The sequence below is a fragment of the Eleutherodactylus coqui genome, chromosome 2, assembly GCF_035609145.1.
Source record: "Eleutherodactylus coqui strain aEleCoq1 chromosome 2, aEleCoq1.hap1, whole genome shotgun sequence".
Taxonomy (NCBI): domain Eukaryota; kingdom Metazoa; phylum Chordata; class Amphibia; order Anura; family Eleutherodactylidae; genus Eleutherodactylus; species Eleutherodactylus coqui.
In genome coordinates this window covers 264,754,739-264,782,585 of record NC_089838.1, presented here as the reverse complement: position 1 = coordinate 264,782,585, position 27,847 = coordinate 264,754,739, and the positions used below count along the sequence as shown (strand labels likewise).

Genomic DNA, 27,847 nt, shown 5'->3' with positions numbered 1-27,847 from the left:
TATAATACCGCCACAATGTTCCATTCGTCGCCAAGCCGACCACATATACAGTACAAACATTTTTATGTCATGGTAGACTGTAACAAGGTAGACTACTTACTGAAAGTCCCTCTTCTGATCCAAATCCCTCAGTAGCTCTTCTACTTAAAAAGGGGTTGTCCAGTTGTAAACTAATTGATGGGCTATCCTCAGGAAGGGTCATCAATAGAGATGAGCGAACATGCTCGTTTAGAGCAATTACTTGATCGAGCATCGGTTTTTTTGAGTAACTGCCTAAAATCGGGCGAAAAGATTCGGGGGGGTGCTGGGGGTGATCGGGAGGGGGAGTGGAAGAGAGAGAAAACTCCCCCCTGCTAACCCCCGCCGCCCCCCGGATCTTTTCGCCCGAGTAGGCAGTTACTCGAAAAAAAGCAATGCTTGATCGATTGTCCTAAACGAGCACGTTCGCTCATCTCTAGTCATCAATAGTAGATTGTCGGGGTTTTCCCACCAGGGCTCTCAGCTGTTCTCTGGGCAGATGAGCTTGTGTACTGAGCCGATTCCTGCAGGAAGTATTTGGCTTCTCACTGAAGTGCCCAAGCTTGATATTGTAGGCTAAAGTGCCATTGAAATGAATGCTAACTTGGCGTGTAATATCAAATCTGGCCACTGCAGTGAGAATGAAGCTGTCTGCTCCCTGCTGGAATCGGCTCAGTACATAAGCGCACCAGAGAATAACTGACCAATTGTGGTCCTGGGCGACGAGACTCCTGCGAATCTATTATGGATGACAACCTGAGGATACGCCATCAATAGTTCATTGTATACGGATTTCAAAGGGGTTTTCTACCGGTCAAGTGCAAAATATATCTTTCCAATAGAGTAGTGGAATCGGTCATCACCTAACAAAAAGATATCTGCAAGCTTATGTACATGAAAGCAATAGCCATATGTCACAAGAAGACATCAGAATGCTTTTATTACATCTAAAGACTTCTACAGAAACAGATAACATTCAATAGGTAAACAATTTTTCCAATGCAAGTAATAAATATCTTCACTTGGTACTTTATACAAACTGACATTGGCCTATTATACATCTTTAATAGCCTTTCAGCTGGTCTGGCATGCCATATGAACACAATTTTAAGGCAATGAGTTACAGGGTTGGATCTTGGAAACCAGCGACAAGTTCTGGTGTTCTGTACATCAGCTCCTGCCCATCCTGCCGCTTGCCCCACCGCAGTTACCGATGGGCGCAGGACCATATCATCCCCCAATGAGAGCAAAGGTTGGGAAAACATTAAAAAGGAAAATCACAAACAGAGCACATCTCCTTGTAGATCAGCTGCAGAGCACCAGGCGGTCTTGCTAGATGCAATTAGTGATAATTTAGCTTTGCAATCAATATGTGATGGATTAAGAACATCTGTGACAAACGTATTTAGCCTAATAGGTAAATATGGATTTAAAGCTTAGATTGTGTAATGGACTTTAGAAACTCAAAACATAGGTTTGGTTTTTGTCACTCACTTGAGCTGCAAAGCCTTACCTCTACCACTAGAGGGAGGCATAAAGAGCGTGTATATCTATAGGCTTGCTTAGATGCTCACTGCACAGTCTCTTGTAACAGTACACTACTACTATAAATTGGCGCTTTTTACTTAACAGGACCAGAGGGTCACTTTAAGATACCGATACAACTTCCAGCAGCTATTGGTTGATTGAGCTTTCCCTTGACAGCTATCTGTCCCACCTTCTCCATACACAGTGAGCTCAGCAAAGTGTGTAGAGGTTTTCACTGGGGAGAGAGATGAATCTCTAAAGGATTAGGGCGGGTTCACATGTGCATATTTGCACACATACAATTTATGTGCACAATATGAAAAATAGATCCATTGATTTCAATGGGTTTGTTGTACTTAATTTCTGCTTTTGCTCACACATTTCTCATATGTGCAAAAAAAACCAAAAACTATTTTTTTGGGCAAAGATCCCTATAGAAGTCTATGGGAGGTGTGCACAATGCACACAGACGCTTAGTACGTTGTGCAACGCCATGAAAAAAAGAACACATTAGGCTAAATGGCCATTCAAATTGGGGTGTGTTCGTCTGCTGCAAGCAAATGAACATGCCTGCTTACACAAATTGTAAAATGCCTCGATACGGATGCAAAAAAGCCTAGTAAGCATTGTCAATACATTGTGCAAAAATGAACACACCTGTGTGAATCCGCGCTTATGCATGTTAAAATTCAATACACCCAATGACCGCCACCAGCACCCCCCATCATTTGGTTGCAGATCACGCCGAAAAACACAGATTGACATCTTTTCTCTCCTGTGCACAAGTATAGTGGTAACCGCTTAAATAAAACTGTTGCAAAAGGGCCAAACCTGTATCAAAGTCTCTTCTGCTGCCAATAGATGATGCATCCTACATATCATTTGCCCACTTTTATCCAGTTCAGGTGCTGGATAAGATCACACATGACAAGTAGCTTACCACCCCTGCCTGGCAAAAGTGTGGCAAGATTTGATAGATACAGTAGTACATCCCACAAGTGTTCCCTAGAACGGTAGAGTAGCAATTCACAACATAAATCCTCGCAAAAGGTTCATTTGTTTTTACCCCTCCAAGGTTTCCTAAATGGCCTTTTACAGGGGCTGATGATGGGGACAGATATTTGTTCAATCATCTGCCTGCATGAAGGTGCCAACAATCACCCAACATTCACTCATTTGTTGGGCGATCACATCTTCTGTTGGCAGCACACCCCCTTGAGTATACAGTACTCTAGCACTACTGTATGCGCCAAACGATGGTTAATCATAGCTGACTGAGCTCCCATTGACTTGTTACCAAAAAAAAAAAAGAATGTCAAATGGTGCTCATGCCAGGCAGATAATCGGTGTAAGACATGAATAATCACCCGAAATCACTGGAAACAGAATTTGGGCAATAATTGCCCTGTATACATGTGGCTGCCATGACACATTGCTCACTTGTTGGAGTTGCTTGGTTTTGGCCAAGCAACTGTTGGCCCGTGGAAACAGGAATGGTTCAATCTGTGAATGACTGCCTGTGTGCAGTGAATGGAGACGGACGGCAGGCCGGAAGAGAACTCGAGTACTCCGCCTTCATTCTCTGACCGACCAGCACGTCTGGCGGTATAGTCATCCTACGTTAAGGGAGGGACCTTTACTTTTGCACATGTGAGCACATCTGGAATTTTCAGTTCGCTTTCTAGGCTTTTACCTGGGCCAAGAATCTCTCGATTCTCGTTTGCCCGATGGAACAAGCTGGTGACGTCATCACCAGCTCGTTGGCGCTCGTGCAGTCATCAAATCAGTGTTTAACATTCCTATGCGAGACACTGAAACTCAGTGTTTACAATGGCCCGACAAGTGCAGGAGCCGACGCTGGTTTTTATGCCGGCTGAAACCAGACAAGCGAGAACCTGACAATTCTCACTCGGCGTTCAAAACTAAACGATAATCTTCATTTTAAACGCAGGCATAAGGAATGTACTCCAATCATGGCGGGTACATTGGTACAGGTACGGAAAGTCATTGTTCTAGGCATCCTGGTCTTTTTGGTCTGATTATCCAAAGGCGAGTGCTAGGACAAGTCCTTTTGTATCATTCTACATCTGATTACACATCATATACACGGACATGCCCCCCATTGTTCTCCCGTTTACCCTCATTCTTAATGTAATACTGATATTCTGGCTCTTGGGCAACTCAGGGGCCAAATGGTCATGATTCATGTATATAGGACAAGTTAAGCAGCAAAACACCATTAGACTATCTGGAAATTGTGATGGTCTCTTATTAATAGTCCAAAAGTATCATTTAATCTATGATTACCCAGTGTTCTGGAGTGCGGAGGGCCAAGCAGTGCAGGCAATGCCGAACAGCTAAATGCAAAGAAACCCAACAGTGCAGAGGAGACTTCACTTGGGTATGCTGTAGCCGATCTTATGCACAGACGTGCCATCATGGCAATACTGAACCACCATTGTACCAAATACAGAAAATAAGACATGAAAAGTGACTTCTGTGGGAGGAGGGGGCTGTCAATGTTCCTAAAACATTTTCTATGGCCCATATGAGTTAGAAATGCATGTTCTTCTATCCAAATTTCTCCCAGATACCTTAGCAGTTGAAAAAAAGACCACCACAAGGAGCGGGGAAGAACACAAATTATGCTGCATTTGAAGAGTACCGGCAATTGATACCTTCCTGTGACATGTCAACTTTGTAATGTTTTGATCATTGTGGACGCCACTGCTGAGATAGCTGCAGTGCTCACCCCCGAGTGCTGTGGTGCCCCTTCATTCGTCTCCGTTGCTTGCCATCTTCTCTGAAGACAGTCCAGAGGTCTATAGTCCTCTATTCATCCGTCTGCTGAGAGGAGCGTCAGGGAACGAAGACAGCCTTAGGGGCACAACGCTTGGCTGAGCGCTGCAGCCCCCTTGTTCTAGCAATCAGTAGGGGTCTCAGCAGCGGATGCCCAATGACTAACTGCTCTTTTTACAAACTTACATGTCAAATGGTTTACTCTTTGATGGAAACCGCCAACTTCCGTGTTCACTCACATCCGGCCATGGCGGTATTTAACATAAAACCGCATAGCGTCGCAGACTGGGATTACTAACACTGAAGTGTCAACATAGTACAATGTTGACCACTTTATACCACATTCTAATCCTGTTCTCCTACATGGACATATCTGGAAGAGTTTTCAAAGTGGTTAAAAGGAAGATTTGTTGTAGAAACCTGAAAATCCATTCCTTTCACTGAATGGGTCGGTTCTGCAGCACTTGCATGGATTTCTGCAAGACTCCTATAGATGGACGGGACAGCCGCATAAAATTCTGCAACACCTCTACCACGTGTGATTATACTAATGGTAATTATTCCACTTCCGACAGAAAGTGGTTGGTGTGAATCCTTAGGCAGTGTTCACAGATGCTGGAACACAACAGCCTAGCAGAGAGTACAAGCGTCTTTCTCCAAGTTGCATTCAGACCCCATGGTAGAAAACTGTCCTCTCCTGGCTTTGAGGCAGGGCGATAAAACTGCAGTCTGATAATGCAGTTTTGCATACATAGTAGTGGTTTAGGAACATTTCCTAGGACTGCTGCTTTAAAAGAAAAAAAAACAAAACAGCAACATACAACCTTTTTTCCCCTCATAGTGGCTTTTCAAGTACGCTTCCTACCACCACGGCACTATTTTGGGTATCAATATGACATTACGGGCAAAATAAATTTAGGTGACTCTACACTACTCTGTGCTGCCACCAAGCATTACACATTGACCAGCCCAAGCCACTTGTGTGAATGCATCAGATAGTCAACAATTCACGCTCTACCGTGGAAAGTCCAAGTATCATTTCTTAATGTGATCCATTCTAGATTTAGAGATGTAAAAGGAACCACCCCGATAACCAAGACTACACAGTGAATATGGCCATGAAGAGAATGCTGCAACCCTACAATTAGAAGAAGTTTGTGGAGTTTTGATTGCTTGCAATTGCCATGTTGTGGCAACTTGCAAATTGTATGGAAAGTACTTTCACTATGTTCCAATACAATAACTTTGGCTGCGCAACATGTTGCACCCCAAGTCAGTGTAGCCCCAACCGTGCTTTCACACGTGCTCCGGAAAGGAGAAACCCTGCAGCTGAACAGTACTGTCTTCTAGGGTCTGCCCGCTTTCTTCCACGCGGTCCGGCTTTTGGGCAGAAGAAAAAGCGCTGCATTCAGCAATTTTTCTTCCGGTATTTTTAGCAGCATCTCCGACAGATCCTCCAACCGGAGGTTCCAACGCAGATGTGATACTAGCCTTACATAGACCAAGTGGTGTAGTCATGACATGATACCTTATATCCCCTCCCCCAGCAATCTTACAAGCAAAGATTTTGTAAATACAATGTGTTGTCTTGTACTGATTCCAAGTTACAGTCTGGATTATAGGCCAGAGCAAGCTTCAGAGCTGAACTCTCAGCATTCTTTGCTAGCCTAATGTCAGTACCAAACTTTGTGACAGATTTCACTGTGAAAAATTGTAATCTTTATACAAGACCATGTACAGTAATTTAGCAAGTTAGGAGTCCCCATAATGCAGTGGTGAAGCTTTTTAAGTTTTTGAGATAGTGTCAGATTGTGACTGCAACCACTTAAGTACAAGCAGAACGGTGAATGCACTTCTGGACTAAAATTCATGCTGTAACCAAGTATCAGTACAATAACAAATACATTTACCAAGTTATTCAATATTACATAGATGATATTTAGCCTATAAAATGATCAACAGTGAGCACATGCTTTACAGAGTACCTGCACTTCACTGCGGAGCGCTTCTGATCCGTCGGCTGTTTTCGGCTCCTTCCAGCAGCTGAAGACCATCTCATATAGAGCTATACAAGTACTATATGGGGCAGTCTTCAGCTGCCAGAGGGAGCCGAAAACAGCCAATGGAGCAGGAGCGCTCTGCGGTGAAAGTGCAGGTACTCTATGAACTATTAAAGCAAGCCGTGTTTTAACTAGAACCCACTGCGAAGTACAATCCATTTTAAAAGGGATGGTATGAAATAAGAAAAAAAAAAAGTATTTTTTTTAACCAAGAAAGAATGCCATTCTTGTCCATGGATTGAGTAAAGTATTGCACCCGAGTCCCATTTACCTCATTAGGCTGAACTGCACTACCAGACATAGCCCATGGACAAGAAGGGCACCATTTCTAGAAGGGGGAAGCAATGCTTTCTAACCTCATACAACTTTTTTAAAATGCACCTATACTTTTTGATGCAGTGCCCAAGCAGACTGTTGCACATTGAGCAGTACCGTTACAGCAACCATACCACACCCATAGAGCCATCATGCATGGGTCTAATACTAATTGGACCAGTGCACAATGCTTCTTGACAGTGGTACAATTGTAACTCTACCGCCCACCATGCAAAAGCAACTCACCCTGCTAAATGATCAAGTTGGGCAGATGATCAAAACTACAGGCAAGCCTTTATGATCCACTAGTTTAAAACCTTACCCAGGTAACTTTTCATTGTAGGGGTATGTATTACACATATAAAACCAAATTCCTTAAATGTGACCCTTCGATGCTGGACAAACCAAGTCAGCTGCAATGCTTTCTCTGACTGATGTCCACTGTGCATTTGTTGTGCCTCAGTAGGTCTAATGCCCCTTTTACAAGGGCAAATCTCGTTTACCTGAGCTGGGGATGACTCGTTCGCGCTTAAGCAGAGTTTAGATTGCATGAATCTCCCTTGTCATTCCAGGTTTCACATTCCTATGTGAAATAGTGAAGAAGCAGCGTTTAAACTGCCCCAGAAGTGACCGTGCCGTAGCCGATTTTCATGCAGGCTGAATGTGAACGATGAGCGAGAACCTCACGATTCTCATCAGTCGTTCACTGCATTTAAACAGAACGATAAATCGTTCCAATTTCGCTCGTTTGAACTGTTCAGAAAATCTTTCAGTCTAAATGCAGCATTCAACATTCTGCACTGCTTGATTGGTCCGCACTGCTCACGTGAACAGCACTGACCAATCACAGCAGTGTATAGTGTCTCTGACTTCCTGACTCACCCTTGGTAATGCATTGGTAGTATGAAAAAGCAGTATGAGCATCTTTGTTTGTCCAGGATCGGATGGTTGCTTTAATCTTGGGAATGTCCACAGGTAGAGACACACTTTTTCTGCCTTCTTACAGGGAGATGTCATTCTATTCATGTAACAGACATAATTAAAAAAACAGTAGAAATAACAGCAGTTTCTGAACACGGGTGCTATGAGCACTTTACACCTGTATCAATAATGCCCGTATGTAGCATCTAATACAGATGCAGGCCATATTTCTTCTTCACCATGGATCTCCTCTCTACGGAACTGGTACTTTCCAGCGGTTTTAATATACAATTCATTGAATCGGGGGGAATTATGAGCACCGCCTGCAATGCTGGACCTACGAAGGAGAATAATAATGCAACACTAGTAGTGGGATAAGCTATGTTATCAATGTCTGTGCAATTCTAGTTCAGGTTTAGTAAAATTCCAGCTGCCAACATAGAGGAAAAGGCTTTGATTTTTTTTTTTTCTCTTTGATTAGATGTATAGCTTAAAATTTTAGAGAAATGTAACTTAGAGCCTTCGGATGTCTCCCAGTGCTGATGGGATCAGAAGTGCTTTGTTTTGCAGTGTTCATTTGGCAGCAACCACCTATAAGATGATGACTTTCACCCACTCTAAGTCCTTGCAATACTGCCTAGAAGAAAGGCCATGTTAGGATTCTCATTTGTACTGCTAAAGACTTCAACAAGATCCAATAAATACAAGGTACATGTGCAGAAAAGAAACTAAACAAGTGATCACTGCAGCTTTGATTCAGAAATGGAGATTGTTCCAGAATGATTGATGCAAGCACCTGACTCGTACAGGGACAATCAAACCAATACTGTGTCTGATCTATATGGTTCAGAAATGGGTAATGCTGTGAAGCCACATAATACAAGTAGGAACCAACTGTGTTGATGGAGGGCTCAAGAACAAGAGTCAGTCTCCAGGATCCAGTTGGAAAACCAAAAGGGGTGGATTAAACAGAAAAAAAAAGGAGCAAGTGCAGGGGAAGAGGTGGATCCATAACTCAGTTTCTGTTAGGGTGAGGGGGGGTGGGGGGGGGGATGAGTAAAGTTTTCGGTTTATATACAAAAGTAAAACTGAAAATATAGTTCTGTTCTCTGTACATGTCCTTTTTGTTTTGTTAAACATTTCCTTTAAAAAAAGAAAAAAAAAATAAGAATTGGGCGACAAACGGGGGTTCAAATCCTCCCGCGTGTGCTCGTCTGTTGATCAGTCCAAGGAAATGACATCTGGGATTATGCCGTAGAGAGAAGAGCTGTCTGCTGGTCCTCTGCTTGCGGCATTGTGGCTCTCACGCAGGCTGTTCGAGGATACCAAACTGCTGTTACTGCCGCTATTGCTTCCATTGGTTGCTGGGAGCGTGGCACTCGCTCCCGCATTGAGCTGGTCCAGGAAGAGTTGAGAGGTCGCATATGGAAAAAAGCGTGACGAATGAAGCAGGTCTGGTTCTTCAGAGGCAGCAGCCGCCGCGGCAGCCAGAAGGGAAGTGTTGTAATGCTGTAAAAGGGGATAATTGCAAGAAAAGGAGAGAAAAAAAAAAAGTTTAGACTTACAAAAGAAAAAGGATTGAGGGAGCAAAGGAAAGAATGGAAAGGCAGGGAAAGCAAAGAATTGAGTAAGGGCCCTTTTACTCAGAAAGATTATTGTTCAGTTGTGTGTGAACCGGCAAGAATCTGAACGATAATCTGTCCGTGTAACGACTGCCAACGACTAAACGATCGTTTTTTTACTTATTCATTGTTTGATTTTTATGCTTGTACAAACTAATCGGCCTGTGTAAACAGGTAGTCGTTAATCTATAAACTGCCTGTTTACACAGAATGGAGGCGAGTGGCCAGAAGATATCTCCAGGGGCATTCTGCCTCCATGCACTAAACACTTATCGCTCCTGTATGGAAGTACAGGTGCGATAGTTAGGATGACTAATGGGCACGTAAGCGCCTAACAGTTGGCAGGTGTAAAAGGGAAGTGACGGAGAGAAAGAGAGGAAAAGAATTGTCAAAGAGGTATATTCCCATCTCCTAAAGCAATGGTACATTGCTAGGATCACAACACTATGAGGCTTTTTTTTTTTTACTATTGAAAATCAACAGTTTTCTGGTGCAAATTGCGCCAAAAGACTGTCAAACAGGCTTCGCGCTACATTCACTGTGTTTTAGACACTTTCAGACAGTTTTTTTTTCCTGTGTCCAACAAACACTCATTTGCTAAAAGGGGTTTGGTCATTAAAAAAAAAACAAAAAAAAAACAAAAAACAAACAATACTTACCTATTCCGCCCCAGGCAGTCTTCTTCGTGCATCTTCTCCTCGCCGATCTTCTCCTGGCTTCTCCAGTCCCCCGGGTCAACTCACCGCAAGTCGCCCGGATCCTCTTCTTCCTGTTATGCAGCATCAATTAGCTGCAGTTCAATTCCTGCACGGCACTGAATGCCGAAACATTGGCAGCCTGCTTTAGCGCGCATGTGCAATATCTCGCCACTAGTGTTTCATATAATATATGAAACACTAGTGGCGAGACATCGCGCATGCACAGTCTTGCTAAAGCAGGCTGCCGTTGTTTCGACTTTTCCTGCCAGGCAGTGAACGCTACGTCACTAGTGCCCGGGTACAATGCCCTGCAGAAAGCAGAATGCCGGCAAGTTACGCTTCGTCAAAAGGAAGAAGAGAATCCGGCCGGCTGGAGGGGAGGTGACCCAGGGGGGACTGTAAGAGACAGAAGATGATCGGTGACATGAAGATCTGGTAAGAAGGCTGCCTGGGGAGGAATAGGCAAGTATAGAATTTATTTAATTTTTTTAATGACAGAACCCCTTTAAAAAAAAAAAATAAAGGCCTTAGTTGTGCCAAAAGTTTGGCACAATTTTTGGTATAAACTAAGCCAACTAAAGGTGGTCTAAATAGCCTAGAAAGTCTTCAAATTCAACAAGTTTATCATTCAGCAGTGCTACTATGATAAATCTGGCACATTTTGCGACTGTCTAGTTAAAGTTTGTACGGTCTAACTTTTAGACAGTATTACTAAAATTGCCTCAGGGTGTTCCAACCCTGGCATCCCCGTCAATTCTGAGAATAAAAAGGGTCAGCGTAGTTTTTCACTACACAGGGGAGTTTCTGGCTGCTCAACTATGCAGGGAACTGCAGCTGGTCCCACTGACTTGAATGAGATCGTTCTGAAGTTGCCTTAAATCAGCATTGTGGTCCCTTCATTCTCAGAACCAGTGGGGGTCCCAGAGTTCAAATCTGCACTGATAAGGCGATGGCTTTTCCTCTTTAAGGGAAAGGTTGTAAACACTTACTTGATTATCCCCAGAGAGGAACGGAAAAAAATCCAATCCTGTTAAGAAAAGATATATTGATGATGAAGCCAGTCAATAAACGCACTACTGCTGAAAAGGATGTCATGTATCATTCATTGTGCAACTAGTTATACAGGTGTAGATTTAATGACCAATGCGACAATGAAATCCCCAACAAGGACTGTGAACTATTGCAAGTGCAGTTTCTATATACTCAGATACAACGAACAGGGTCTTCGGGACTCATACCTTGCAGGTCGTATGGCATAGGTGTCATATGGAAGGGATGCCTATAGTCCTGAATTAGGGGGGTATTGATGTATGTGGAGTCCACAGCTGGCAGACTAGGTGTTCGAGATATAGGAGATGCCTGGTGCGGCAAATTCATCATACTGAAGAGAAAAAATAAAGGCCCAATTAGAGACTGGAAAAAAAGATGCATGTGCAAATAAATCCAATAGCCTCCTCAGGATAATAGTAACTGAGGAAAGCATTTTATAACTCACCCCTTGTTACTTAATGGTGATGCGGGAGTAATAGATGGGCAGCTCCTCTTAGCACACGGTTCTTCCTCCTCATCATCTGAAGAGCTGTCTATCGTCAGGTCGATAACCTCAACCTTCTTACTTTTATTGGAAGGCTGGCTCGGAGAGAGCTGGTGCTCGACTGTACTGCTGATACACCCATCTGTAACATCACAGGAATACTGATATTAAGAATATAGGGGACAAAGCAAAAATGAAGATACCATTCTATACATCAACTCAAAGTTTTGATTCACAGTGGCATCAATTGTTAAAAGAAGCCAAGCATAGAAAGCAAATGGGTAACAGGCATTAGGACAGAATTCATCTGTGGTGCCAATATGTATCCAAGATGACCAAGTTTGTAATTTTATGAAAACTAAAGAAAATGGTGAGTAAAGGAAACTGCTACTCATTTTTGGAAACATACCAATCACCCACATAGGGGTGATATGGCACTCACTGTTAATACATAATTCAGTGACAATCATTGACTCCTGAGTGACCGCCAATGTCTTTACAGGAGTCAGTAAGGGGAATGAAGCCAGAAAGATGAGTTTTTACCGACCTCTAACTTAAAGCATACCTGAGTTTTCAACAAATTTTCTAAAATATAACAAGCTCTCCTTACCCTCTTTATATAGAAATAATCTCACCTCATATGTCCACAGAAGCCCATTCATTAGTAGATCCTGATAAGAAGATACTCTCCTTACCCTCTCATTTGCAACAATATTTAAGGTTTTTAAAGTCTGATTTTCAGGTGGTCTTCCTTATTTTCCTGCTGCCCTGCTGTTTGCACTACACTTTCAGGCAGGGAGCATGTAGCAAGCCTACCGTTCTGCCAGCAGTTCACTGTCTTGTACTTACTTTAGTAGTGATCGTTTAAGCCTTGCAAGGGTGTCCTGTGCTGGGGACTAATGACAACCGACCCCCTATTCTATGGACCGAGATGGGAGGAACCTTAGTTAGCCCTTTAACCCGTTAGATGCCATGGTCACTCTGGACCACAGTATCTAAGTGGTTTCAGATGGAGCATTTCACTTTATAACCCTATCTGAAATCTGACAGAGGTATAAAATTGTTGCTACAGCAGCTGGGGGCCTAATAATGGCATTAGCCACCACCAAAGACAGTTTTACATTGACAGGACAGGTAGCCTGCCAAGTCCTGACAGGCATAATACATCTCAATATAGAAGCAAATCAGAGGATTACTTGTTCTATTACCCTAGTATAGTTTCACAACTTCAGTCCTCAGACCCCCAACAGGCCATGTTTCAGGATCTCCTATAGTAACACCACCTGTGGCAATAGCTGAGGCACCAACGATAATTACATCACTTGTTCAATACTGAGGAAATCCTGAAACCATGACCTGCTGGAGGTCTTTGAGGACTAGAGTTGGGAAATGCTGCCCTAGTGGAACAAGGAAATAAAAAGTTAAATATTAAAGAAAGTGTTAAGCAAAAAAAAAAAAAAAAAAGCATCTCTCCACAATGTGGCTAGTCACTAAAGTGTTAAAAAGAAAGATCAGAAGAGCATGAAATTTACTCAATCCATTACTTCTCACTGATCGTCTGTGATCCAGCTTTAAAAAAAGGGTCATCCATTATAAAAAGGGAGGAAAAAAAATTGGTGTCTGCATAGAGTGATCAGTGGTTTGAAAATTTGTTTGTGGGGATCGGATTGACATTTGCATCACAATGATGCCACAACCTGACAGCTTGAGAGTAAACGCATAAGAGCTGTGTAGTAGTCTAACACTGTACAGTACTGTATCTGTCACCACAGGAATCACATATATTGCCAACAATGGCAATGACTTCTGTTTGCATGATCAGAAACCACCAATTAAAAAAAAAAAACCTTTAGCCAATTACTGCTACGTCAATTTGAAAACAAATATATAACTGATGAATGATAGTCAAAGGAAAGGTCTCAGTACTCACTATCTACTCCATTAAGTGAGGTTGTGACTTCCTGAACTTCTTTCTTTGACCGCATAGGTGACCAGGAACCATCTTCTTTGAACTGAATCTCATCACAGTCTGTACAACACTTTAGGATCTCCATGAAAAGACTAAATATATTAAAAAAAGTGTAAAATTATAACCTTATTTACATATAGAACTGAAATTCTACTACAAGCATTATTAATCTACTGGTTCAAAATTGCCTTTTTACAAGTAGTTTTAGTGCAATTTTCATGCAAGATGGAGAAATTACATTGAAGACAGTATCATTCAGGTATCCATAAACTGGACTTTAATCAAAAGATATACCAAGACATACCTGTAACTTCATTAGTAATGTACTGCATTGAACATGCACTAAATCAATGTATAGTGGCATTTTTCCAAGCCACACACAAGGAAATATGGATTCCTTTTTACAGGGTTATGCCACTACAATCATTTTATCAACTATCTTGTGGATAAATGGTTTATCATTGACAGTCCAAATACTGGAGCCCCCAAGGATCACAGTAACAGCACAGCCAGAGTCCAAATGGAGTAGTGGAATGCATGCGTGACCACTTATAGGAGACTGAACGGAATAGCCAAGCACATCGCTGGCTCCCTGCAGAGACAGTGAATGAAGCAGTGGTCATGGATGCACACAATAGCTGCATTCGGACTCAGGGTTCTCGGTTCTTGCACTTCCTGGGAACCCCACAGGTCGGGCTGTCAATGATCAAACATTTATCATCTATCCATTGGCGAGTTTTAATATCCAGGTGGCAAAAAAAAATAAAAAATAAATGTACATTAAAAAAAACCTAAAGTGATTGGACCACCTCCAATCCAATGTACTGTATACTGCAAAACAGACTGATAAAACCTACATTTTCATGAATGTTAAACCATTTATTTCCTTAAGTGTTTCAGATTAATGAACAATTGCACACAAATTCCAGACTGCAAAAGTCATTAAAGAATGCTTTATAATACAGCTTGACAATAAAATAACTGCAACAGGAAAGTACACTTTGTTGCAGAGTAAAAACACACCCTACTTATCCAGTGTCAAGTTACTTAGCAGGCTGCCAGTTATAGAAGAGGTGGTGTAGAGTTACACCAAGTGCCCTCTGAGAAGCGGTGGGGAGTACGATTACATCAGGCCATCTTTCAAGTACTATAAGATTTCAGATGGTGCGGGGTTAGATTAAACATTCACTACAGGCAGTTAGTGATTCACATAAAAGATTTGGGGAGGGGGAAGAGGATGTCGGACAACTTTCAGAAAGAGTCGGAATTACAAAAGACATAAGATGTGGAATCCTTGTGGAGCAGATCAGCAGTGACATTCTCATACTGGCTTCATAAAGATTTTCTTAGATGAGCGCGTCTATATGGTGTCTGCCAAAAAACATTTTTATTCTTTATTTTTTGGAGGGGGGGGGGGGGTGAGCACACACAGGGGTCACTATCAGTGTGCTGTCTGTATTCCATGGATCTGATGATTTTTAATAGGCCACTTTCACCTATAAATCAGACCTGCTGCATTGTGTGAACTAATGAATGTGTAGATAGCCCACTGACTATTATGAGTTTTGTGATGTCAGACACGAAAGGCTCTTGTCGGGATAAGCCCCAAGGGTACATCATTGAAAGTGTGAAATCTACTCTGGATTTGAGCCAAAATCAGCACTAATAGTGTGGTTTTGGATGCACACTTTGTGGTGTGCATTTTCCATTGTGGAAAGTTTGCACCATTTTTGCGACATGTGAACATACCCCAAGGCCTCATGTCCACAGGAAAAACCAGGCCCGCCGCGGATTCTTCATGGAGAATCCCGCAGAGGGTCTCCTTTTTCGGGGTCATGAGGCTAAAAAGAAGAATTTACTTACCTGTCCGGATGCTGCGGACCTGCCCTAAGTTGCAGCCGGATCTTCTTTCTTCGGCCCGGCGAATGTGCTCAGCACGCCAGCAGCGTGCCACGCGCATGCGCCGGGCACTCCGTTTTTTTTTTTTCTAAACTCCTGCTCTCCTGCACGCGTATTGCAGATATTCAGGCGCGGGTATGCCGTGGATCCAGACGGCTTCTATAGGCTTCAATGGAAGCATGCCGCGTTTTTTTTCCCCGCACACGCAATCCACGCCTCAAGGGGAAAATGACATCCGCAGGTATTTAACTACCTGCGGGTGTCCAATGCATCCCTATGAGGCGCGGATCCGCGAGCGGGAAAAACGCTGCGGATTTTAAATCTTTTAACCGTGGACATGAGGCCTAAGGGTTTTTTTGTTTGTTTGTTTTTTTAACACAGCAAATATCTGTCTGTGGTAACCAGCACTGACTGACAGTATAGCATGTCGATCAGTGCTTGTTCAAGGTGGTTCAGAATCGCCATTTTTTTTCTCCTTAGGGAGAGAACCTAGACTGAGTGAGGAGACTCAGAAGGCCGTTCATGCTCCTCTGGGTAATATGCAAATGAGATGAAACACCTCCACAGCGCCACCTATTGGAAAGCAATAGCTAAAGTGAATGTTCAAGGTGGTTACATGGCTAGTATGTGACCGACAATTCGTATCATTGTTTATACCACTACAGATAGGAAGATCCAGTACTGACAAATGCTGCTTACACTGGGTAATGTGCTGCCGACGAGTGAGCATTTTAGGCTTCCATTAAGGATTCAATCAGCAGACAAACATGCATTTGCTCCTTCTGGTCAGTTGATAGTTGCCATATTCACACCAAGCAGTTGGGTGATTGAGCATCTGTACGAACATTCATGGCTGACTATAAGCGTGTGTAAGAGGGCCTTATGGATTCAATACTTTGTATTTTATAGTTTTTTTCCATAATCAAGCATTTTTGGCTAAGTGGGGGCTGATCTTAAAATAGGAGGGTACTGCAGACTGGGCTGCATGATCCCTCTCAACCAATCTTTCCTTTTGAAAAGGCACATAACTTTTAATGAGCCATTGAGTTACACTGATTATAACAGCATTCATAGCTATAATAATCATTAGCGGTGTCATTTTTCCACTTCAAATTAGAAGATGGAACAATACCTCTACATCGCCACCTGTTAAAAGGCTGCATTCCTGCAATTCAATGTCAGACTCTTTAACAAGCCTTTTAACAATGACTTGGAATTGTGAGCCAAATCCAGAATCTTCTCCCCTTCCTGACCCACGTCTATAGGGCCTCTCACTAGCCAAGCCAGAAATCTGGCTTTGGCTCACAATTTCCAGTTATTGGTACAAGGCTTGTAAAACAAAGTGTGACAATGACTTGTAAGAATACGGTTTTACAGTAGGTGGTGCTGTAAAGACATTACAATCTTCCATTTGCATATTTCCCAGAGGAGCACGGATGGCCTTATAAAGGGTCCTCACACCTGGGCGCTCTCCCTAAGGGGAAACGATATTCTTCCTTCGCCACTTCAAACATGCTCATCCTGAGGAGATTTTTAGTGTGTGTAAATTGCAGAGATGTGTAGCACTCACCCGTCAATTATTAGGTGCTCATATGGGGCCTTCTTGTCACACACAGGACATACCCACGTGGGCTTCTTCTCATTCATCTGAATATACAACGTGGCATCAAAACACTGCAGGTGGGAGCAGGTAAGTGATCGGCAGGGGATAGTCAGTCGCATCTTCCCAAGCTGAAATGTAAAAAAATTAAAATTGTAATTTATTTTTTTTTTTTGATGCATTGTATCACATATCAAGTAATTTGTTCTCTCTGCTTCTCAGTCCCCAGGTCTTTGGTTTACTTTTCATTACCAAATGCTCAGATTTTGAAGACTCCTAACACATCAGTAGTCGGCAAACTACTGTGCCAAGGTGCATGCCAGAGAACCTTTCACTTTGGACCTCAGCGTCTGAGCCATGTATTCGCACATATACATGCTTAGTGTACATGTTTGTAAATAAGGCCTAAGGGAGCAAGTTCAGGGTTTTTTTTTTAGAGTTCCTGTAAGTGGTGCAGTTACTGAGGGTGCATATGGGGGCATCTTTTTGTTACAAAGCAGTAACCCTATATAATGACCTAAAATACGTTTATAGGGAAGGAAGAGATTTCAGTACACAATTATTTTAAAAACTACAATAAAAAAAGCAGACAAGCCATAAAGCGCTTGGCTTTTATTATCGCTTACCGGACACAGGAGTGAAACCCGTAAACTTGTTGTTGCAATTTCACTGTCTGGATCAGCTGTGAGTTTCTCTTTAACTAGAAAACAAGATACATCATACAATAATATGACACATTTCTCTATAAAAAAATTTTAAAAAAAAAAAAACAACGATGGATAGAAACGTACTTAGTCACAACAAACAAGTAGCAATAGGGTGATGCAATGCCCCCCGTAAACATTCTCTACGTACTGCAGACTATCGTGGGACAATGCTTTTGCAGAAATTAGGAGGCGTCATAAATGATTAACTTACTGAGTGCTCTGGAATGGTCTGGATTGCGGATGCCTTTCGCTCGCAGTCTCTGCAATAAGATAGCTGAAGACAACTGCTTAACCAGGTACACAGCCAGTGAAAAGTTCTGCAAAAATCAGAATCAGAGTTTAGTTCCTAAACCTAGGCTCACATTAGCGTGGGCAATGCTCGTGCATATTCACTTTTGATGCCACTTTATTCCATTTTACTTTTACAGAACTCCGATGGGATTACAGTTTGCATATTCATGAAATTCCTGTCAATCTAAATTTTTATAGATCTAAGCCAAAAGAAAAATCAGCAACTTATTTAATAGAGTTGATTGGGGCAGATTTAAGGTGCCTTTACACCTTCAGCAGCTGTCAGACAAGCATTTCCCCGGGCTTCCCTGTATACACCAATGCTTTCCTTGGCCGAGCGTATGTTTACGGAAGCAAGTCACAGCCAGACAGCTCTAGCACGGGGCTCAAATCTTGAGAAACAAAAGGCTCAGATGGTGAAATTCAACGTTCCCATCCAGTCACCCTGCCCCTCCATCATCTGATGGGGAAAATGTAAGCCGCCCCCCATACTCCGTTGTAGAAACCTGCTGTTATTGGCAGGGTAAGAGGACTTAATATGTATGAGGCCCTTTACTAATGTGGTTGCACCTGGACCTTGTGGCAAAATACACCAAAAAGAATAATCTACAGCCTCGCTGGACAAGGTCAGTAAGAAAGGGGTGGGACGTAATGCCAAAACATGCAGCAAAAGTTTGTTGCACGCCCATGTGTCTAAATGTGCAAATTTATCAAGCGGCATGAGTCAGTGTAATTTTCACTGAAAGGACCAATAAAATTTAAGATATAACGTTTATTTCTACTAATTAAAAAATGGCGTGTCCACAGACCACTTAAAAGTATAAGCTGAGATCGTGTGTCAGATATTTTTTGTAGTTTATAAACTCTCAACTAGTTTCAAATAAGCAGAGATTGATTGATGTTATAGCACAATATATAGGCCTTCCTGTTGGTTTTTACAACTCGGATGTACTGAGATTGTCAAGAGTTGGACTGTTAGTTGCTTTAAATTAAATAGAATATAGCCCCTCTCCTGACTACAAACACACTGGTAAGGCAATGTTCTTTAGTTATATGGATGTTTGCGCATAAGTAATCTCATATAACAATGGAGCCAATTCAGGAATGCATCAACCAAAGTTAGTGGTACCTCTCAAAGTATGATCAGATGCTAACTAATCAATCAGAATGGCCGTGATCCAAATATAAGGATCTACTGATAGTTAGCCAACAACTAGAGTGCGTACTTATATCTCGCACTAAATATTAGTATAGTAAATAGAGATGAGCGAACGTACTCGGATAAGCACTACTCGTCCGAGTAATGTGCCTTATCCGAGTACCGCTGTACTCGTGCTGAAAGATTCGGGGCGCTCCGCTGCTGACAGGTGAGTCGCAGCGGGGAGCGGGGCAGAGCGGGCGGGAGAGAAGGAGAGAAAGATCTCCCCTCCGTTCCTGCCCGCTCTCCCCTGCAGCTCCCCGCTCCGCAGCGCGTCCCGAATCTTTCAGCACGAGTACAGCGGTACTCGGATAAGGCACATTACTCGGACGAGTAGTGCTTATCCGAGTACGTTCGCTCATCTCTAATAGTAACCACTAACTTTTTGACCATTAAATGAAGATTGACTTAGAGCCTAAGTGACTATAACATAATCTTAAGCCCGATTATGCTCTATCACAATAAACCTCTGTCCTAAGTGATCAGTCGATTTTTTATGTATAACTGATCATTTTGTAGTATAGGGTAGGTCTAACATAGTTACCCTTATCCCCATCGAGACTGTTGGCGCCTTAATGACCAGGCCAGTTTTGGAAATTTGACATGTCACTTTAACATAGAATAGCTCTGTAAAGGTTTTGCATAGCCAAGTGTTTGAGATTGTTTTTTGCCACAAATTGTACTTCATTTAGGTTGTAAACATAGACCAATAGAATTTGTGTATATTTATTAAAAGCGCTCAAAACTGGGAAAATTGAGGGGGGGGGGGGGGGGGGGGGAAGAGTAATTTTTTTACACTTTCAACTGCAGTATCTCAAATATGTGCAAACATACTGTACACATTTTTGATGGGATATATATTTCTATCTGTTTACTTTATTCTGGAAGCACATTGGAAAAATTTCAGTTTTTTTTAACCATTTAGGAGATGTACAAATGTAACATTACTTTTCAGCATTTTGAGGAACACTTTGTTTTCCTATGGAGGAGAGTACCTTGCGTGACACCCCCCCCACCCCCAGGGAAAAGGGGGCTTCCCGCGGTCCCCCACGACAGCTCCAGGTTGTCAGCTATCTCCAGCAGCCGACAGCATGGAGCTGTCACATCCAAAGCCCACGTGGCTTTAATCCCCAGGGTGAGGATTAAAGCCCCCTAAATCATGACGTAAAAAGTCTATGGGGTGGTCAATAAGGGGTTGAATTTAAAAACAAGAAATATCTTAATAATCCAACTTATCAAATTTACCCGTCCAATTTCAGCAGTCCAGGACACCACAATGGTGTTAGGAACGGTTGTAGACAGACGTACAAGTGAGGTAATGTTGATTGGTCGGCTTGGTCGCTTTGGTTCAACCCCATTTTTGGTTGGCGGAAGATAACCCTATGAAAAAAAATATAAGAATATAAATAAAAAGGTAGAAGACCTGAGGAATAAAAAGTACTGAGCAGAAGTCCTACTTACTGGCAGATTACAGGGTTTTCCATTGACTTTTACACACAGGTTTGGTGGGAAATGGTCTTCTTGTGGGCAGCTAGTCTCCGACAGACAGAACCTGTATAGGAGGAGATGAAAGATCGTAAATATGAACAGTTGTCTCAAATACTGTGTCATCCGGGTCGGCAGCACATCACCCGTTCAAACACGGTGAAATGATTGCTTGTTGGCTTATCACTGCCCCATTTACAAGCATCAATGATCCAGTGAACGAGCATTGTACTGAACACTTGTTCACGATTACAGGCCTGTGTTAAGAGGCCTCAAAGTGTGAGTTAACAAGTTTTCTAATATACACCAAGTTCTCCTTCCCCTCTCATTTGCTTCTGTTTGCACCCTATTTCATGTTCAAAATCTGGTTTTCATATGGTCTTGCCTATTTTTTCAGTTGCCTTGCTGTTTGCAATCCACTTTCACACAGGGGGAGTGTAGCAAGCCTAACATTCTGCCAGTAGTTCCCTGCCCTGCTCATCCTTGCTATCACTTCCCATGCTGCTTTGCACATTCTGTGGTCCAATCAGTAATGAAGCAATATATGAATGCCCGCCCCTCTGCTCTCCTAGGACAATTCAGGCATTCTGACCAAATGGTGAGTGAACCCAATATAATGTGTGTACACACTCACAGTAACAGCAGGCAGAGATTGTGGAGATCATTACCACAGTGTTTTCAGATCTGTCAGCCTGCAACCTCTGAGTGCACAGGAACGCCTCTGTGAAGACAGTTCCTCTCCCCATTGCTAAGGAAACGTCCTTGTGTCCTTGTTACTACAGAAGCTCTGTATCTGACAACGGACAGTGGATTGCAGAGATGCTGGAAGAAAGACCCCCGAATGTCAGCCACTTCAAAAGTGATTTACAGTGGTTCAGCAACAAGTTTTTGATTAAAGTCTATTAAAGAAATGAGACTAAGGCCGCTCTCAGAGCCCGCGTTGTACCGTGTTTAAAAGGCTGCGCTAATCGCGGTACAACACCTCCATTGATGTCAATGGGGCTTCGCAGACTAGCGCCGTCTGCTCCATATTTGTGCGTTTTAGCACTTTTTAACACCTAAATCACCCATCACAATGTTGTGCGTTAAACTGTCAAAACAAATAAAGCGTTCGAAAATGCTGTGCGAACATCGTGGTAAAACACTGTGGTCTTGTGAACGCATGCGTGACAGCGGCCTGACACAAGCTAGTAGATGAGCATGAGTTGTCTGAAAAGTACCCCTTTAAGAGAGGCACTACAATGAAGCCTGTGGTTTACCTGAGCTGCACTTGAACGGTGAAGTCACATTTTGTTCCAGAGATGTCCCTGCAAAAAGGAAATAAAATGGTAAATATAAAATACCTGAATCGGCTGTACCAGAATTACAAGTCTTCCCCTATTCATAAGATAGGGAATAACTTACTGATTGGTGGGGGTCTCTCAGAGAGACCCTCACCGGTCCAGAGAATAGAGGATCCTGTGTCTCCTGCCCTCATAGTCAAGCAACAAGCACTCAGGTACTTCCGTTGGCCCATTGAAATAAATGGACCGCAGACTGCGCACGCTCACCCAGAACGCCATTCAATGGGACGTCGCTGCAGGTGGGAGACGCATCCCAACAATGATGAGAAGAGAGGAACACAGGATCCCAATTCTTGGGATTGGTGGGAGGCTCAGCAAAGAGATCCCCACTGATCAGCAAGTTATCCCACATCCTGTGGATAGACATTAAACTTGTAATTCTAGTACAATCCCTTTAACACAACCAATGAAAATGTGCTTGTTCACACCGTGTCCCATGACCCCAAACGGAAATCTTAGTACAGGAATCCAACTAGGACATCTCAGCTCACCCGACGCGTTTTAGTAAACACTTGTACTCATGAAACAATTCTGAAGCATCTTCCCTCCTAACTCTGCATTGCGCCATTTCTCCAAGTCTTCCTAGAAACGGACGGCTGGGTGTTACTAGTTGGGGGTGCCCTTACAGTGAGACATTGTCCAATCAGTCTTGACTGTAGGAGACCCACCCAATTGTCAATTTCATATTTTTAGGAGGAACGATGTGGGACTAAAATATTGATGACCTCTTTAAACATAAGGCTGAAACACTTAGGGTGTAGGAAGTGGAAGTCGTACTGCCCACAGGGTCTCTGCGCTTAACTGGTTTCACGTTCACCATGACTGTACCCCTATCTTGAATAAGTGGGTTCAGCAACGAATTTCTTGCCCTGAAGGTCTCAGCACATCTCTACATGCAACTGTGAATAAATTATTCTATGACGTTCTACTCCTACCGGGAGACATTTATAGAGCACTTCACACCAGAGTTCTGACGCAGAAAAGTTATACATTTTGGAGCAAGTTCCGCTTGCACAAAAAGTTTGCAACTTTTCTGCTTTCTCTGCTGGCCTCACCATATAGGGGTTAGGAGGTCTTGATGGGAGGGAGTGTGGCGGCCCCGACCTGACACTTATGCATAATTTACACCAGAAACGGGAGCCTAAATGCGCCTTATATATGAAGAGGTATGTGCCTCTACTTAGGTTAATTTCAGCTGGCACACAATGCAGCTAATCCAAGCCCAGCGTTGGAAATGAGGGTCTTCGTATATTTCTCCCATACTTCTGTTAGAGAGGCATTTTGAGTGTTCCTTGAAGGGCATATAAATCATAGTGATGCCAAGTTTGTGAGAGGAAGCAAAAAATTAAAAATAGTATTTTATACATATGCCCAAAACAGACCACTTCAAAAGGGGAAATGATACTGAACTCCAGTCCTTTTACAGCGTAAACACTTCTTGCTGGCCATGGCTACTGCCCTATGCAGTGAAGATTGTTTTATGGAAAGTTTTAGTTCGAAAGTTTTTCTTCTCCTTGTTCGTATAGTGTTCGTATAGCAGATAGGATGTGAAAAAGGCTTGTTCCCAGACACAAAATAGTTAACTGTGCATACGACGCCTGTGCTGGCAGCCCAGTATCACTCACTTCAAACTCTTTGCCAATGCAAGACTTAATTCACCACCAGCCACAGATGTAACTCTAGCCCCCATCAAGCACAATGATTTCAATAGGCCGAGCGCAGTTGCCAAGTGAGAGGCGTAAGGTGGGGGGAGGGGAGACATGGCTGGAAGAGAAAGGGAGGGAGGGTAATTGGAGAGGAAGGGGGGAGACTTACATTGAGCTGCTGATTTGCTGGACTTGTTGTGGTGTTAATGCAAATGCAAAGCATGTTTCTTGAAATCGCTGGTTGTTATCAGAGGCTGTAGAGACACAAGGACAGGACGTTACAATACGGATCTCGTTAGAAGCATTAGAATCAACCACACTTTGTCCTCCTCCTTAAAGACATTCAGACCCTGTCTCAAAATATTATCAGAGAACGTGCTAAGAGAAGAATGCGGGGGCAGCGCTTTATTACTGCCAATCTCTCTTAAAGGGGAACTACATGACATTTGAACTCATTTCATAGGAATCTCAACAACGTGCAATAATCATCATCTTCCAGGCCCGGCTGTATACACTTTCCAGTGGCAGCACATCTTTACATCATGAAGGCTTACCATGCCGACAAGGCCATTCTGCTTACATCTGTTAGTAATTGCTTCAGTTGGTCTTTGCATTTTATAAAGTACAGGTGCAGAGACTTTACTTTTATGCAAACGCTCTAATAAGGCAGATTGACACATCTTGAGAATCACACGGCCAAAGTACCGCCAACGTGCGGATCAGCGCACGGTTCTCAAATGGATTGCGGCTACAAGCAGGTTGGTCCACTGCAGAACCACATGGCCAATACCAAGCAGCAGCTTACTATCAAATAACTTAGCTCCAATCCATTTGAAAACTGCGCCAACCTGCATGCCGACAGCTGTGCCCAGACGGCAACAGATAAACCCACCCTAAAGCCTTCTACACAGTCTGATTCTTTTAAAGAGGTGGAAATCCTGAATGGCTTATGATGTAGATTTTTTTTCCTTGCCTCCATCATGGAAAAGGACGATGTTTGGAACTTAAAGGGGTTGTCCCGCGAAAGCAAGTGGGGTTAAGTACTTCTGTATGGCCATATTAATGCACTTTGTAATATACATCGTGCATTAAATATGAGCCATACAGAAGTTATTCACTTACCTGCTCCGTTGCTGGCGTCCCCGTCTCCATGGCTCCATCTAATTTCGGTGTCGTCTTGCTTTTTTAGACGCGCTTGCGCAGATTGGTCCTCCCTTCGGCTTGGCTCGGCAGCATCGGCGTTTTGGCTCCGCCCCTTGTACGTGTCATCACGTAGCTCCGCCCCCATCACATGTGCCAATTCCAGCCAATCAGGAGCCAAAACGATGGCTCGTACAAGGGGCGGAGCCAAAACGCCGATGCTGCCGAGCCAAGCTGAAGGGAGAAGACCCATCTGCGCAAGCGCGTCTAAAAAAGCAAGACGACACCGAAATTAGACGGAGCCATGGAGACGGGGACGCCAGCAACGGAGCAGGTAAGTGAATAACTTCTGTATGGCTCATATTTAATGCACGATGTATATTAAAAAGTGCATTAATATGGCCATACAGATGTACTTAACCCCACTTGCTTTCGCGAGACAACCCCTTTAACCCTTTCCAATCCATTTTGTATCCTGGTTTTCCTAGGGGGCTTACTCTTTTTCTGCTGTTATACAATGGCGCTATATGCTGGCTAAAGCCAGTACTGCATGAGGTGACACGTTGGATAGGCTCTGACAGCAGAGAGGCTGGCAATATACAGTAAGAGAACCCCGACGCATGTCTTCCAACATCAGAGCTGTACAGCCTTAAATCATAATGTCTTTAGCGGTCAGACAGTGGATTGGAAAGGGTTAAAGGGATTGTCCAAATTAATATTCATTTTTGTTATATATAGTTTTGGGCCTTATGTGTCCATAAAAATAAATACTCACAATGGCATCGGACGGTTCACCACCACAGCATTTGACAGGTTTAAGACATGTCCCTGTTGATGTCCCTGTCAGGCCTTCTATTGGCTACAGTGGTCTTGTGAGTATACAACCCATGTGACTGCTGCTGCCAAAGTAAAAAGACTTGAGTGGCCGCAAGGGAGGAGAGCACAGGGGTTTGTTTTTTTTTTTGTTTTTTTTTAACATATCATGCGACCCCCTCTTCCCCCTATGTACTCAGTAACCTGAACCCCCCTTAAGAAGGGGTTGTGCCAAGAACACAACTCCTGCTCATATACACCCAATAGGATCTACAGATGTCAGAGCAGGACTCCCTCTATTAGCCAGAATGGAGACTCGCACTCGGGCAGACTTTGATTCGTCATGTATCACAGAATAACTATTCATCTGATTGGGCGCCATATAATACTAGATTTCCCCTGCAATGGAAATAAATGCCTGTTTGCAGTTGTTTGCTGGGAGTGAGCTCAGATCAATCATCTGTAGGCCTTGTTTGTGACATACAGAAATGGTTTGTCTCTGGTTTTCCCATCAGAGACTTAAAATTGTTTCACAGCCACCACCCTGTCCTTCCCGATTGCTGCTGACCAGGACATGTGACTGCTACAGCCAATCACTGGCTAAAGGTGGTCACTGTTGTAAAGCAATTTTAAGTTGTGGTAAAATCCCTTTTAAAAAAAGGAAGATCTAATAACCTTCTTGGGCCAGGTATTTCCATTTATCAATAAAACATCTGATCATTTATGGATGGCGGTTCAGGGAGTTGTCCTACTTTGAGTATTACACAAATGACCAGTTGACTTCACGTAGATTGGCTGCAACAACCAGTAGTTTGGCTGGGAGCGGGACCTGTGGAGATCAGCTACCTGCTAAGGCAGCTCAATAAAAAGGGGCCATTGACAAGCTGGTCCAATCTGATGGAACGTTATCGGACTTTGAAACAATGGCTTATCCTTAGCATAGGCCAATATCAGATCAGCAGGAGTCCAACTGCTGCTACAGTCCCTAATCAGCTGACTGAAGGTCCTACGAAGCTCCTTTATATGTTGTGCTCCCTTCAGTGTGCATTTTGTAGTGGTTACTACTTGGGCTGCTCTTCCCTCCTATTAAAGTAACATATCTAAGCTATAATTAACAGGTACAGTTGCCAGTAAAAAGGTACATAGCAAATATTAAAACGGGACAATACGTGAAGGAGCAAGATCAGTGGTGGTGAGAGCGAGTGATTGGATCTTGTTGACATACCCATAAAGCTAGGCCATCAATATCAAAGTCCTGGAAAACCTTAGGGTACGCTCACACATAGCGGAAATGCTACAGAATTATCCACATAAAAAGCCATCAGTGCAGATTTTGACCAGGAACCCGCTGCGTATCCAAAGCTGGTTTTTGCAGCTACAGCGCTCCTCTCACATTGCAAGACATCTAGCCTCACCCTATAGTGAACATCAAGCTGCTGGTCAGGTGAGGTCATTCCAAATATCCATATGCGCAGATTCCATATCGATGGAGGGGATTTTGACATGGTTTTTCATGCGGAAATACTGCGAAGTTTGCTGCAGAAATTGTGTGGATTTTACCGTGGTTTTTGCCCTAGTTCCACTGCAGATTTCACCCTTTCAACTGAAAGGGTAAAGTCAGATACGGATCCATGGGAAATTCTGCTACAAGGTACGTATTGTGTAGGTTTTGCTACAGAATTTCTGCAATATGTGAACAGTTACTTTATTTATACAATGATGAAGGGTATTAGAAAGGTGAAGAACTTTTGCGATTCAAGCCTGCTTGGTGTCATGAAATGGGAAAATCCCACAAACACTTCTCACAATAGCGGCTTTGCTAGTGTAAGCAATCTTGGGTGAGCTAAACAATCTAGACCCCCACATGGACACATTTTAGCGATATTGACATTGTAGCAATCCATTGCATCAAGAGACAGATTTGCGCTAATGCCCTGTTGGTTGCTTGGTGTAGGCTAATAAGGACTTGCTCATAAATTTGCCTTTCAGCCTCTTCACTAAAAGCACAGATTTTGAAGTAATTGAGGAAATCAAAGTCTATTAGAAAGTTATTGAACTTCTTGTTATAAAAAAGGTCAAAGAATCACTTTACTGCCTGAAACAAAGCTATAGCACCTGTCCCTGCAGGATTTGGTAATGGCTGACAACGTAGTTGGATTTCAGTAAGGCCGCCTGCAGACGAGCGGAAATCCCGCTGCGGGATTTCCCGCGGGATTTCCGCCGCTGAAAGTCTGCATAGGAGTGCATTACAATACGCACTCC

At 43.1% G+C, this 27,847-nt stretch overlaps 1 protein-coding gene across 2 annotated transcripts in view; it reads right to left on the bottom strand.

Moving 5' to 3' along the window:
• Window positions 1-932: 932 nt before the first annotated feature.
• PIAS1 (protein inhibitor of activated STAT 1) overlaps window positions 933-27,847 on the bottom strand; it is a 75,761-nt gene continuing 48,846 nt past the window's right edge. For both annotated transcript variants that reach the window (XM_066592937.1, XM_066592938.1), the window contains exons 3-14: window positions 23,802-23,886; window positions 21,903-21,950; window positions 20,620-20,710; window positions 20,404-20,538; window positions 17,881-17,986; window positions 17,589-17,662; window positions 16,933-17,093; window positions 13,425-13,555; window positions 11,456-11,636; window positions 11,199-11,341; window positions 10,950-10,987; window positions 933-9,149 (exon numbers count right to left, since the gene is read on the bottom strand). In XM_066592937.1, coding sequence (XP_066449034.1) covers window positions 8,862-9,149; window positions 10,950-10,987; window positions 11,199-11,341; window positions 11,456-11,636; window positions 13,425-13,555; window positions 16,933-17,093; window positions 17,589-17,662; window positions 17,881-17,986; window positions 20,404-20,538; window positions 20,620-20,710; window positions 21,903-21,950; window positions 23,802-23,886 — 1,481 coding nt within the window. In that variant the 3' untranslated portion in view covers window positions 933-8,861. The remainder of the gene's footprint in view (window positions 9,150-10,949; window positions 10,988-11,198; window positions 11,342-11,455; window positions 11,637-13,424; window positions 13,556-16,932; window positions 17,094-17,588; window positions 17,663-17,880; window positions 17,987-20,403; window positions 20,539-20,619; window positions 20,711-21,902; window positions 21,951-23,801; window positions 23,887-27,847) is intronic.